The sequence below is a fragment of the Acomys russatus genome, chromosome 7, assembly GCF_903995435.1.
Source record: "Acomys russatus chromosome 7, mAcoRus1.1, whole genome shotgun sequence".
In the NCBI taxonomy this organism is placed as follows: domain Eukaryota; kingdom Metazoa; phylum Chordata; class Mammalia; order Rodentia; family Muridae; genus Acomys; species Acomys russatus.
In genome coordinates, this window is record NC_067143.1 from 19,674,685 (window position 1) to 19,689,153 (window position 14,469).

Below are 14,469 nucleotides of genomic sequence, written 5' to 3' on the forward strand. Positions count from 1 at the left end.
TTGAACCAGCCAGCCAGAGCTCAGGAAGAACAAGTAAGGGTGAGCTTATTCAGCAGTAAGTCACAGAGGCTGAAAATGTTCTGGGCCTAAATTAGATTGTACAGAGGCTAGAGGCTTCCAGAACTGGCCTAAGTCAGCAGACAGAAGCAGTAAGCTTCTAGAACAATTACATCAGTCGATTAATAATAATAATAATAATAATAATAATAATGAGGAGGAGGAAGAGAAGAAGTTACTTTTACAGTGATGTCAGAAATTCATCTTTCCTATAAAAATTGCTTTTTCTTTTTTTTAAGGAAATATGACAGCATGGTTGTACACACCACATACACACACTCAGGAGGGTCGAGATCAGAGGACAAGAACATTGTGATTGCCAGGCCAGCCTAGAATCCTAGGCAAGAAAAATCCTGTTGAAAAACCAATGAATAAACGCAAAAAAAAAAAAAAAAAAAAAAAAAAGATGAGTATTTCTCTCCTTAAAGACCTATATACTGTTTTTTTCGATCAAAGCTTATTTCTGCTGACCAAGCCAATATTCGTAAAATCCATGGTGTGCTATGTAAATCACAAGTTCTAACCACCATGTACCTGACTCTAATGCACATGTGCACGCGCTCTCGTCAGCCATTCCTGAATCTGTGTTTCCTGCCACAGCTACTCAGAAACATAATCTAGTAACAAATTCTGTAGCTTTAACTCGAGACTCGCTGCGTGGCAGCCTTGGTCTAAGTGCACGTCCGCATTCTCCCTGGAGGCGAAGAAGTACACGCGAGGAAGGCAACGCAGGATAAAACCTGGAAACGTAAAAAACGGCCATGCCATGCACTCCACGGTTCCACACTGGCTGGCAAGAAAGAACAGTGACACTTCCTATGACAGTGACTTAGCGTGGCCTACCTGATGAGGTCCTCTCTGTCCCTGAAGATCTGGGTCTTCCGACTGATGGTATAGTGAGGAAATTCCATTCGGCCCAGATTGACCAGGAGCACAGTGGAAAGCTGGCCTTGCCCACCACAAGCAGCTTCTTCGTCTTCCATGGAATCAGTCAATGAAAACAGCAGCAGGATTCGGGAAAACACAGCCCTAGGGCCTTTACAGACTCGCAGTGACCGTCCCACCAAGTCTTTAGCTCTATAGTACAGACAGTACAGAATCACCTCGTTAGCGTTTATGCACTTGGGTATGACATTTCACCAATCAGTCTAAAATAACGAGAAATACAGCCGCTGTTCTAATCGTGCAGCAGATTTAGCACTCCCTGCTGTGTGACAATGGAGTGTTACTTTTCAGAGCTCAGAGCTTCACTTAGGGACATGGAGGAAAATGACTGAGTTTTTTTATTTTTTATTTTTTTATTAATTTATTCAGATTACATCTCAGTTGTTATCCCATCACTTGTATCCTCCCGTTCCTCCCTCCCTCCCGCTTTCACCCTATTCTCCTCCCCTAGGCCTATGACTGAGAGGGACCTCCTCCCCCACTATATGGTCATAGGCTATCAAGTCTCATCTTGGTAGCCTACTTATTCTTACTCTGAGTGCCACCAGGCCTCCCCACCAAGGGGAAGTGGCCAAATATGGGGCACCGGAGTTCATGTCCCAGTCAGTCCCTGCTCTCCACACAACTGTCCTGTCCATTGGCTAGATCAGAGTACGGGTTCCATGTTTGCTGCTTGTATTGTCCTTGGTTGGTGCAGTAGTTTGAGCAGACTCCCCTGGGCCCAGATCCACCCGTCACGATGTTCTTCTTATAGGTTTCTTGGACCCTCTGGCTTCTTCTATTTCCCCATTCTCCTATATTTCTGTTACCTAGAGTCCCGATAGGATGTCCTCACATCTATCCCAATCTCCTGGTAAGTGAAGACTTTCATGGGACATGCCTTTTGGGCTAGTGCCCAATTATAAGTTTATCTCTGAATGGTTTCATGTGGTGTTTACTCAGTAATGCTGCTTCCTTCCTGTTAGCATCCTGCCCCAGTCTGCCTAGCAACCTATGACCTTTCTTTCTCTCTCTCTCTCTCTCTCTCTCTCTCTCTCTCTCTCTCTCTCTCTCTCTCTCTCTCTCTCTCTCTCATACCCCTACCTCTATAATAAACTTCTCCATATCATTATCTGTTGTATGGTGCATATTTCATTTCATTACTTACCATGGCCATGAACGTTCAAAATACCAGGGAAAACTCATTAAAGAACTTACTTCCTCTTTGATATTAGCAATTCTCAATTATTGATCTGAATGACCATTTAAAGACTGAGAGCTGCTGATACCAGCCCTCGGCACCACAACCAATAACACAGACCCCTTTTCTGGGTGCACTCACCCAAACTCTAGTCACAGAGTTCTAGGACCCAAACTGCCCAATCGGCCTCTATAATAGGCCTTTAAAAAATATTACATGTATCTCTGTGTGTATGTGTATGTGTGTGCATGCGTGCACATACGTGTATGGGCATACACATGTTGATATGGGTCATAGGAATCAAAGCTAGGTTCTTGGAGGCAAGCTCTTTTATCTGCTGAGTCATTTCACCAGCCCCTTTATAAGCTTTTTTAAAAATTAAGGATAAATTGCTTCCAAAAAGAGAAAGGGGGGAGGGAAGGAAGGGAGAGAGGGAGGAAGGAAGGGAGGGAGGAAGAAGGAAGGTAGGAAGGAAGGAAGGTCAGAAGGAGGGAAAGAAGGAAGGAAGGTCGGAAGGAGGAAGGTCGGGAGGAAGGTAGGAAGGAAGGAGATAGGTACTTAAACTGTCCCTAACAGAAGCTCTTGGTGGGTGGCAGTAGAGAGCAAGTGGCACAGATGCTCTCATGGTGTGGTGCTATTCCAGTTTGCAAAGCCATCTGGAAACACTGCCATTCCAGGACAGCTGCCAACATCTGCAAGGTGAGTTTGGAAGTCTGAACTAAACCTAGGGCCATGTGGCCCTTCTGGACTACAGCAACAGGGTTCCTTGGCCTCAGTACTCCACGCATTTAGGCTGGGTGACTCCATGTTTGGGGTTGGGAGCTCTCTTGTGCATTCTATAATAGATGTTTAGCATGTCCCGCTCCCACTCACAGATGCTCCCTCCCCCAGTGGTGACAACCAGAAACTGTCTCCAGATGGTGTCGATGATCCTGTGGGGCAAAGTCACCCCCAGGTGGGTCAGTGACACTAGTGAAGACGTCACACCTTCTCATGCATAAGCTTCTCAAGGAAAAACAGTCCTTAGTATCTGGGAGCGAGGCGGAGACCAGTGCCACTACTGGAGACCTGAGGTGCAGGCGCAGACCAAAGCGCCCATCCCTAAGCTGGGGCGGAGCTGTTCCACCTGGCCTGTGTCTACCTCCTGCACTACACGCAGAGCCCAGCAAAGTAAGCTGCTGGGCTACAGAAAACCAATCTCAGCGCTCAGGAGGTGGAGGCAGGAGGATCTCTGTGAGTTCGAGGCCAGCCTGGTCTACAGAGGAGCTTCAGAAAAGCCAGGGCTGTCACACAAAGAAACCATGTCTCAAAAGACAGAACAGAACACACACACACACACACACACACACACATTTCTGCTTCCTCTGTGGAGACCCATTACTGGGCACTGGCCACAGGGGAGCTGTTCTGGTTCATGTTCAAGGATGTCCGTTCAAGTGAAATAGCCTGGAGAATGTTATCCGCGTGCAACCCCAAATCCAGTGTCGGAAACTGCCCATTTTCTTTCTTTTATTACATCTGGTTCGACTCTAAGTGCCAGTAATGAAACCCGGTAATTTTAATGCACATTTCTTTACTAAATGGGACATAAGATTTCTGGTTTTGTTTTTTGTTTGTTTTTTTTTTAATTTTGAAGACAATTAATATACTAAATAGATGAGGATTTCCTACTTCTCTAGGCACACACACTTTTTTTTTCTGGTACTAGAGCTTGAACCGGTCTTGCACACACTAGGCAAGTGCCTGACCACCAGGTACAACCCAGGCCCCAGGACTTGTTATACTTCTGAAGTCAACCTCTTACATTCATGATTTACTAAAATGGAGTCATTTATGCAGGGACACATATGTAACATACAAAATATAAACAAGTATTCCATCTGATCCTCAACTGCTCCAGAATCATGGGCCCATGATAAGGTAGATGAACTCCATGGGTTTTTATGGCCTTTCCGAAATTAACAGTGCAAGTGTTTTCTAAAGATTAGAGAAACCACCCAGAGTGCTGGGTAAAACTTAAGACAACAAAAAGATGCATACTAAGCCTGACTCACAGCACTCCAAGAAAAAAGCTTACTAAATTAAAAGTATGTCCGACAGCTTGCCCTAAAGTCTGTAAAGACAGTAGTTACAGCAACTGGTAGTTTTTTTAGGTAATAAATCATGAACTTGTACAAAAGGCCCATACCGTTCCTTTATTGCCTATTGCTGTTTCCCTTTCTTTCTTTCTCTCTCTTTTTGCTTTTTGTTTTTTGTTTTTTTCAAGGCAGTGTTTCTCTGTGTAGCCTTGGCTGTCCTGGACTCACTTTATAGACCAGGCTGGCCTCAAACTCACCTGCGTCTGCCTCCCTGAGGGCTGGGATTAAAAGTGTGCGCCACCGTGCCCAGCTCTCTTGATGTTTCTTGCTTCTAGAAATTAGCGGTCCTACACAAGGTTTTTGGAGAAACCACGTATAAAGCACTGAGGACAGGATAGTGAAGGCTTTCAGCTGTCAATCACAGGGCAACAGGCATAAACAGCCACAGTCTGAAAGGATACACAGTCCAGACTAGCCAGTCAGTGTGCTTTTCCATACAGCAGACAGTTTCACTGATACGACGGCCACTGACCTTTTTAAAATCACTGCTCTGACTCCGGGCTGTGTCCTGCCCCACGTGCAGACAGAGCGCTGTCTGGCCAGCTTGAGAAAGGCATCCACCAGCTGCTGCTTCTGCCCACCCGGACTCACCAAGTGAAAGGTTTTGGCCAGGGCTTTCAGTTCCGGGGCAGAAAGGAGTTCAAGCACATCGGAGAGTTCTTGCAACTCGGATTCTGCAATAGTTAACAACAACCAAAAATTAGAAGTAGTTTTATAGAATTTGCTATTACAGAGCATTATTTACTTGGGGAAGGAAGAGAATTAGCTAGATGCAAATGAAATGAGAGTTTACTATGGAAACTGTAATACATTTTTCAAAACAAATCAGGAGTTTGTCAGGAGTTCATCAATCTCTTTTCATTAAAGACCACAGACAACAGCAGGGCGGTGGAGGCTGGGCACACCTTTAATGCCAGCACTCGAGAGCAGAGGCAGGCGGATCACTGAGTTCCAGGCCAGCCTGGTCTAAAGAGTGAGTTCCCAGACATGGAGGTCTACACAGAGAAACCTTGTCTTGGTAAATAAAAACAAACACACAAACAACAACAAAAAGACCCCACTGCACACAACAAACTATGAACAAAGTTTACTGACACACACCTTCCACCTTCTTCACCTGTAGAGGCGTGTGAGGGGGTCTCTCCAAACTAGGGCACAGAGTGAAGCGACCCCCAGCTCTCCTCCACTCACTCTGCCTAGGATGTGACACAGGCTGGGAAGCTTTACAAGGGCTCAGTCCTCCAGCATCCTGCTGTGCTGTACCCCAGATACTACGCCAGGATGAGTGCCGTGGGCGGAATCAGACCCCGCCACGTGGCTGTAAGACATTCAAGTGTGGCAGTGTCTTCTTCCTCCATCCAGTAAGTATTTATTGAGTGTACGGTTCTAAGGCCCTGGGACACCGCAGTGAGCCAGGTCCTTGATCAAAGGCAGCTCATTTCCTACCACAATAATTACTCACACCAGGCAGTAAAAGGTGATATAAAAAAAAAAAAAAAACAGAGCTAGGTGCTGCACCAGTGGCTCAGCAGTTAAGAACACTTGTTCTCCCAGAGGACCTGGATTCAGTTCCCAACAGCACAGCCATCTAATGCCAGCTGCCAGTGACCCGATACCCCTTGCCTGCCTGGGCACCTGTACTGCCAAGCACACGCCCACATGCTGACACACACAGCAACACAGAAGTGAAAATAAGGCTTCTTTCTTTTTTTTAAAGGAAAACCAAAATTGTGTGAGGCCTAGCGGGGATGGTGGTTGCTTTACACAGGAATGGTCAGGTAAATCTCTTGTGAGGACACAACGCAGAATCGGAGGTAGAGAGGGACAGGTTGTGTGGTTAAATGGCGGGCACTGTCTGATGTACAAAAGACATTAAGTCCAAGGTTCTGAAACAAGAACGCAATCACCACGACAGAGACCCCTGAGCACTGCCATGTGGCTGCAAAAGGGGCAGAGAAGCAGCCATGGTACCCATGGTGAACCATGGGGGCTCTGCCTCCGCTCAGGTTTAAAGGGAAGTCCCCAGCAGAGGCAGATGAAGGGAATGCCATCCGTCCAACATGTTAACCTATTTGCACCAGACCTTCCAAGTCAGCAGAAAGCAAGGGTCAGCTCCCACAGAGGAACGGGAAGCACTGTTGACCACTCAAGCCAGGCTGCTGTCCTACACCTCTACCCCTTCACCCAGCATGCCCCACCTCTGCCCCATCCAGCCCCTCCATGGCGATCACCCCATATCGTCTTTACCTACTGTTCCCACTACAGGCTCTGCCGACTGCAGCCACCTACTGCGACCATTTCGTCCAAAGTGTCCACCACTTGAACTGGGGTACACATCCCTTCTTCTCCCGATGCCCCTTCCATCCCACACTGTACAGGCAGTCAGCATACAGGGGCAGCATGTGTGGGCACCGTGGGGCGAGCTGGGTTGAGAGAAACACTGGTTTCATCCCAGCTGGCTTTGCTTTGTCAGAGAGGAGGCGTTTGAGAAAGATGAGTCACGTTCTCGGTGGAAGGCGAGTGCTAAAGAGGAATGCCCTCTGCTGTGGGACATCCCATCTCCAGGTGACTACAATTGCACTAGGAAGGGAATGGCAGTCCATCCTTCATTGCCCTAGCAACCACCACTGGAGAACCTGAGACCCTGTTGGCCTAAGTTACAGCTCTAGATCTTTTCTTTTTTTTCTTTTTTCTTTTATTTTAATGACTGATCCACCTGAGGCCACAGCCAGGCCACTATGTACAGACACGAGGGAAGCTTCATTTCTTGATCTCCTCCTCCTTGGACAGAGTCTTGATGATCTCCTCCTTCTTGGCCTGGAGGTGCTCCTCCCAGTGCTTGCATGCTTCCTTGGTCTTAGACCTGCGAGCCTCAGCCTGGTCAGCCAGGAGCTTCTTGCGGGCCTTGTCCGCCTTCAGCTTCTGGCTGTGCTCCATGAGAATCCGCTTGTTTTTGAACACATTCCCTTTGACCTTCGGGTACAGGCTGTGGTACATATGGCGGTCAATCTTCTTAGATTCTCGGTATCTCCTCAGGAGCCGGCGCAGGATCCTCATCCTCCTCATCCAGGTCACCTTCTCGGGCATGCGGGCGTTGGCGGTAACCTTCCGCTTCCCTATGTCCATATGCCTGCCCTTCCGGCGAGCCAAGGTGTTTTTCCGGCACCGAGCCCGGGAATGGACTATCACAGGTTTCCGGATGATCAGCCCATCTTTTATCAGCTTCCTGATTTGCTATCGGGAGTTGGCATTGGTGATTTCGTTGGTCTCATTGGGGTCCAACCAGATCTTCTTTTTCCTGCAGCGGCGGACACTAGAGGCAAGCCTCTTCTGCAGCCTGAGCATACTCATGGCTGCGGCAGCTGCGAAAGGAAAGCTAGATCTTTTCCTAAAGCAGTCATGATTCAGCAGACACTAGCCAGGAGGTGGCACCACACTAACATTCCCCTAGTCCAAGGAAAGTGATTCTTTTGTTTGTTTGTTTTTGTTTTTCAAGACAGGGTCTCTCTGTGTAGTCATGGCTGTCCTGGACTCCCTTTGTAGACCAGGCTGGCTTTGAACTCACAGAGATCTGCCTGCCTTGGCCTCAGGGTCTCTCTGTGTAGTCCCAGCTGTCCTGGAACTCACTCTGTAGAGCAGGCTGGCCTGGAGCTCAAGAGATCCGCCTGCATCTGTCTCCTGAGTGCTGGGATTAAAGGCAGTCCCAGCTACCACCTGTATGGAAGCGATTCTTAAGTCCCGTTTTCCTCTCAGCTCCTCCCTCAAACCATACCTGTTTGTAGAAAGCCAGAGTCCTTTAATTCTTCCACCACAGGGGTTAGGTCTGAGGCAATCTCTTCGTACTCCAATTTACTCAGCTTAATCCAGGTTAATTTACGTTGAAAGAGCCTTACATACAACTTCTGACCACTAGCTGTAATAAAGTTAAGAAAAACATCATCGTCGTCGTCATCATCATCATCACAACAACAACAACAACAACTTTTTTCTTACAAACATACAGGTTCCATTTGCTTTTAGGCATGAGGTAAATATGTACTATTAGAAATATACACATTTTTACTTTATGTATAATGATGTCATCTCATGGTATAAACCGTTAAAAATTCTACTTTGTCAATGAACACTGGCCATATTAAAACTTCTAAAATCAAGTTCCCCTACGTTTTAGTCCAACATATTTACTCCTCAGAGAAGCCCTTCCTAGAATTCTAGTTACTTAATTCTCGTCTCCCAGTTTAACACGTGTTGGCTAGTTTTATGTCAATTTGACCCAAGCTAGAGTCATTTTGGAAGAGGGAACTTGAACTGAAAGAATGCCCTCACCATACTGGCCAGTAGGCAGGGCTGCGCTGCGTTTCCTTGCTGACTTGCTGGGGGAGGGCCCAGCTCACTGTGGGCAGGACCACCTGGGCCAGTGGTCCTGGGTGCTTTAAGAAAGCAGGCTGAAGTAGCCATGAAAAACGAGCCAGCGAGCACCACTCCTTCTCCGCCTCTGCTTCCATTCCTGCCTACAGGATCCTACCCTGTTTGGGTTTCTGTCCTGATTTCCCTCCCTGATGGACAGTGATGTGGAACTGTGAGCTGAAATAAACCCTTTCTTCCCTAAATTGTTTTTGGTCTTGATGTTTCATCACAGCAACAGAAACCTTTACTAAGACAATATACATTATTCTAATTTTTATCAAAAACAATCTGAATTGCCTCCCAAAAAAAATGCCTTGTTTTGATCTAGGCAAACCTACTTTAATTAACCTTATTACCTGGATTATCCTTAAGTTTCTGCCAACTACAAAAGGATATGATTGCATTTCTTAGAATTTCAACACATCTTTCCTCTAAGGAAACAGAAGCAATTAGCAGCAGCTATTTTCTTGGAAGATAAATTGTACATGGCCGGGCATGATGATGAACATCTGTGATCCCAGCACTCCAGAGGTGGAGGCAGGAGGATCAAAGTCATCTTCAACTAGCGAAAGCCCAAGCTGCATGAGCCCTCCCTCACAAAGACAGAATTTTAATGAATAATAAATCAACGAGAGAAAAAAAAAAAAGACATGTTATATATGATTCTCCATCAAGAGCGACACACAATAATCTGTTGAACTTGCCTTGAGCTAATTGTTTCTTTTTTTTTTTTAAAGTATTATTATTATTATTTTGGTTTTTTGAGGCAGGTTTCTATGTGTAGTCCTGGCTGTCCTGGAACTCGCTCTGTAGCCCAAGCTGACCTGGAACTCAGAGATCCACCTGCCTCTGCCTCCCTGAATGCTAGAACTAAAGGTGTGCGTCACCACAACCACCGACTCAAAACTATTTCTATTTCTTGGTTTTGGAGAAGCATCCAGACAGTCTGACAAGTCCAGACAGGAGACAGGGAATGCCGTGGTGTCAACACGTTCATCTTCCGCTGAGAACCACGGGGACAGAAGCTGTGGGCATACTTTTTGTTTTGTTTTGTTTTGTTTTTCTCAATTTTTCAAGCCAGGGTTTCTCTGTGTAGCCTTGGCTATCCTGGACTCCTTTGTAGACCAGGGTGGCCTCGAACTCACAGCAATCCTCCTGCCTCTCTGTCTCCCAAGTGCTGGCATTATAAGGTGTGCACCACCACGCCCACCTCTGTGGGCATACTTAACGCCATTGTGCTACCAGGTGGATTTTGGTTTTCTCTTGGATTTTAATGCCCTGACACAGCCACACCTCATCAGAAGACTCTGTGGCCACCTGGTAAAGCAACTCTTTTTACCTCCACTCCAGAGATACCACAGCCTTGGACTAACAGTGACAGCCACTTAAGGGTAACTTTTGCAACAAACCTGCACTACAGTATGCATGGAGCTACCACTGGCTGCCAAGCAACAAACTAGTCTTTTTATTTCAACTTAAGATTGCATTTTTCCATTTTTCCCCACACTCTGACTTTACTCACCACCCACCCCACCTCACCCCTTCCCTCCCCCAGGGTTTTACTGTTCTTTTTGAAGACACTGTATGTGAAAACAGAAAACACCCTCAATGGGATAAGACAGAAACATAGTTACACTTCTCTGTGGCAGCACTGTAGGTTTTTGTTTGTTTATTTAGCTCTGGACTCTGGACATTGCTTTACCCTCATAAAACAGACATTTAAGAATAAGACACCTAAGCCAGGCAAGCCTTTAGTCCTAGCACTCGAGAGGTCAGCCTGGTCTATAGAGTGAGTTCCAGAACAGCCAAGGGTACACAGAGAAACCCTGTCTCAGAAAACAAATGGCGTGGCAAGCTACTGCCACTGTAACTCAAGTACTACTTGCAGAGTAGATATCACTGGGCACAAGAACTTGTTTTTAATGGGCTTATCCTTGACACAGAGCGAGTCTCACAATACACCACAGCGACTCCTTGTGGTCATTAGACTAGACTGCTCCTTACATCACACACAAACCACGTAAGACAGACAACTCTGAATGCAAACAGGCTGAAGCTACCTGACAACTGGTAAAACTTAGTTATAATCTCCTTCTCCTGGTCACTGAACAGCCTCGCGTCCTCTTCGTTCTCCAGGACGGCCTGCAGCACAACCAGGAAGCTCCTCAGGTAGTACGGGTGACTCGGTGGGGGTCGAGCTGTCTCACAGGGCACACCACAACTGGACTCCGGCTTCAGAGGGCTGCCATCCCTTTGTCTCTTTGAGGCGCTGCCAGCTTCCCTAAGAAGCTCTTGGTTGTTGCCCCATGTGGACGTGTCCGTGGGGCTGTTCGATTGCACCTCGTTCTCCGACACCGTCCTATTAAGCGCAGCATCAACGGTCATTTGTACATCTTCGTGGCAGCCTGCCTCAAGCTGTTCAGCAAGCCCCACCCCTACCCCTCTGGCATCCTCTTGCTTTACAAGACTGTCTCTGGAAGGCGACTTTACGTTATGAGGAAGAGTCAAGCCTGATGAAGACACTATGGGACCATGATCTGAGGATGCAGGGGTGAAGGCTGGCTCCCCACAGGAAGCCTTTTGGCTCTCTTCTCCCATTATTTTACTGCTCTTTAACTTGTGTTCTGAAGCATTCTCTTCCTTTAGAGATGCGCGTGAAAAAATGTTTTCCTTTTGGGAACTGTTCAGACTCTCATCTTTGTCATCCGCCTCTGAGCAGTCTTCAACCCGGCTGGCACCAGGTGTGGATGGAGACCTCTGTGGACAATGACCGGCTAGTCCCTCTTTCTTAGCCAGTGACTTTTTAGCTTTTACATATTTTCTGGACAATTTAGACGACAGACTTTCCAAAGACATAATTTCCACACTCTGACTTGGAAGCTCACTTTGATTTTTGCACACCGATGCATCTTTAAAGTAGGGACTGGTCTGTTGTTGTACGCCCGGTTTTGAACCACACTGGACGGGAACTAAACTTCTCTTTTGTGGTGACAATTTCTGAGGTGTTACGTCTTTTGAAGCAATACTGGGTACATCTGGCATGGGTACAGCTGGACTCATTAACCCAGCCTGAACAGGCTCAGTGTGACCAATGCCATCATTGTTAGCACAGGACTCATCAAGGTGCCGGATGAGGTCGTACCTAGGCACCATTTTATGACAAACTGAGCATGCAAGCTTAGTAGGTGGCGCACTGTTAAAATACGAAATAATCGAGTGAGACTGGCTTTTCGTAGTAGTTTTGTTGGCAGATAAGCTTCTACGGGGCCTTTTTTGGTCAGGTGATTTCCTTTGTGACATCATGACTATTAGAAAAAGTGGGCGACCTCATGTGAAGGGCCGCAAAGTTTTGCTTTCATGCCTTTGGCTTGAATTAATAAAAGGTGCCTGCTACCTCCATCAGTTCTAACAGTGGCCCCCTCAAAGGTTTACTTTTACTCTCGCCGTGAACTAATGCAAACTGAAATAACATTTGGTGTCATTATTCGTTCAATTTCTTCTCCCTATAAAACAAAATACATAAGTTTTAAAAATTAGGCATTAACGGGGCCCGGCGACAACTGAAACGGGGAATGACAACTTCTAGAACGAGAACTCTGAACTGGACACAGATGGGGCGGTCCTGCAACTCCGCGCAGACTCTGTGTCCCTTGCCTCAGAAGGACCAAACTGCACTTACTTCCAGGTCCTTTCTAGAACCATTTGTCTTAGAAAGAGGACGCTGACTCTCTCAGACTCTGCGGAACTCACTGCAGCGTAACCCGCCGCGGCCACGCACGAGGGGACACAGGGAGGGAAGCACCTCTGCACGGCCCGGACCCAGCGGAGCACCGACCTGCAGGCGTTCTCAGAAGATCCCCGAGCCTCCACTCCGAGGCATGCCAAGTGGAAGTCGGAGTGATCGAGCAGAGGGAGGCTGGGTTTAAAACTGGAGAGTGCGCAATGCACCCCTCGCAGGCAGCCTCTGCTGCTTGCTAGATGAAATATGATTGTGTGTGTGTGTGTGTGTGTGTGTGTGTGTGTGTGTGTGCGCGCGCGCGCTAGCAATAGCAAAATAGGTGAAAGCAGCAACATGACTGCAATGCCTCAAGTGCCTCACAAGTCATACACTAGGGTAGCACAAGACTAACCATGTGGGTGATAAATTAGGGATGCTACAGTAGTTCTGTTGTTGTTGTTGGGGTTTTTTGTTTCTTTGTTGTTTTTTGTTTGATTGGTTTTTAGTTTTTTTGAAACAGGGTCTCTCTGTTTTGTTTGGTTTGGTTTGTTTGTTTGTTTGTTTTTTTCCTTTCTTTCTTTCTTTTTTTTTTTTTTTTAATGGTTTTTCGAGACAGGGTCTCTCTATGTTGCCTTGGCTGTCCTGGACTCACTTTGTAGACCAGGCTAGCCTTGAACTCACATTGATACATTGATCCACCACTTGCCTCTGCCTCCCAAGTGCTGGAATTAAAGGCGAGCGCCACCACACCCGGCTCTCTTTTGGTTTTTCAAGACATGGTTTCTCTATGTAGCCTTCACTATCCTGGACTGGCTTTGTAGACCATGCCAGCCTTGAACTCACAGAGATCCCGCTTCCCTTTGCCTCCCGAGTGCTGGGATTAAAGGTGTGCGCCACCACACCTGGCTGAAACAGGGTTTCTCTACGTAGCCTTGGCCATCCTGGAGTTCTCTTTTGTAGACCAGCCTGCCTCAAACTCACAATGACCCACCTGGAATGCTGGGATTAAAGTGGTGTGCCACCACATCCTGTTTTTTTGTTTGATGTTTTGTTTTGTTTGAGACAGGGTTTCTCTGTGTAGCCCTGGTCGTCCTGGAATTCATTCTGTAGATTAGGCTGGCCTTAAGCTCAGAGATCCACTTGCCTCTGCCTCCCAAATGCTGGGAGCATTCCTAACACAACTAAAAATTAAGTAAAAGAGATATAGCTAAGATATACTAATTATAATAAATGTGTTATGATTAATTTGACTAGATAAGAAAAAAGGACCAGAGGAAGTCAGAAAAAAAAAAGAGAGAGAGAGAGAGAATATAAATAGTAAAACCAAATAAAATCAGGTCAATAATGACATTAGATGATCATTGATTAATATAATTAAACAATGAAACTAGTCAGATTAGACTTAAAATGTAGTTACTGTAGGTCACATACAAGAGCCTGGTATAGCAAATCATTTGAATGTAAAAAAAAAAGCCCACAAAAACAAACAAAGTCCTAGGACCATGTAATACTCAAATTGCTACTAAAACCCCTTAAGGTGTAGGGAGACCAGAGGGTTGCTCAAAAGTTGTTTGTTTGTTTTTAAGGGAAAAGATAAATCCTATTTTGAATAAAAGTCTGGGGAAATGGCTAAGTGTGGTGACACATGCCTTTACTCCCAGCACTTGAGAGGCAGGCGGGTCTGAGTTGGAGGCCAGCCTGGTCTACATAGGCTTCTTGGGGGTGCATACTGTCACCTGTCTCAAAAACAAAACAAGCACCAACTTGGGGGGAATTTTAATGTCATTTTAGTGATGCCACAGTCAGAAGATGTGTTAAAGGGTGAAGCTGACAATCTGAAGTCCAGGATCCACACTGTAGGACAGGACCGACACCTAAAAGCTGCCCTCTTACCTCCAGACTGTGCTGCATGGCGGAGCCCTCAGGGACTGGATGCAACTAGCACCACTGTAAAACAGAATGGGTCTAGGCACTAGAGATGGCTCAGAGTACTTGCTGCGAGGGCTGAAGAGATGGTTAAGTGG

The 14,469-nt window shown here is 46.5% G+C and overlaps 2 protein-coding genes and 1 pseudogene across 2 annotated transcripts in view; 1 reads left to right on the top strand and 2 right to left on the bottom strand.

Annotated features, from left to right (window-relative positions):
- Fan1 (FANCD2 and FANCI associated nuclease 1) overlaps nucleotides 1-12,048 on the bottom strand; it is a 36,046-nt gene extending 23,998 nt beyond the window's left edge. The window contains exons 1-4 of the mRNA XM_051148664.1: nucleotides 10,788-12,048; nucleotides 8,093-8,233; nucleotides 4,793-4,994; nucleotides 901-1,134 (exon numbers count right to left, since the gene is read on the bottom strand). Coding sequence (XP_051004621.1) covers nucleotides 901-1,134; nucleotides 4,793-4,994; nucleotides 8,093-8,233; nucleotides 10,788-12,030 — 1,820 coding nt within the window. The 5' untranslated portion in view covers nucleotides 12,031-12,048. The remainder of the gene's footprint in view (nucleotides 1-900; nucleotides 1,135-4,792; nucleotides 4,995-8,092; nucleotides 8,234-10,787) is intronic.
- The window catches only part of Apba2 (amyloid beta precursor protein binding family A member 2), an 881,206-nt gene that overhangs the window by 551,028 nt on the left and 315,709 nt on the right, over nucleotides 1-14,469 (top strand). The gene's annotated exons all lie outside the window — the stretch shown is intronic.
- On the bottom strand, nucleotides 7,081-7,671 carry LOC127191543 (60S ribosomal protein L19-like; annotated as a pseudogene).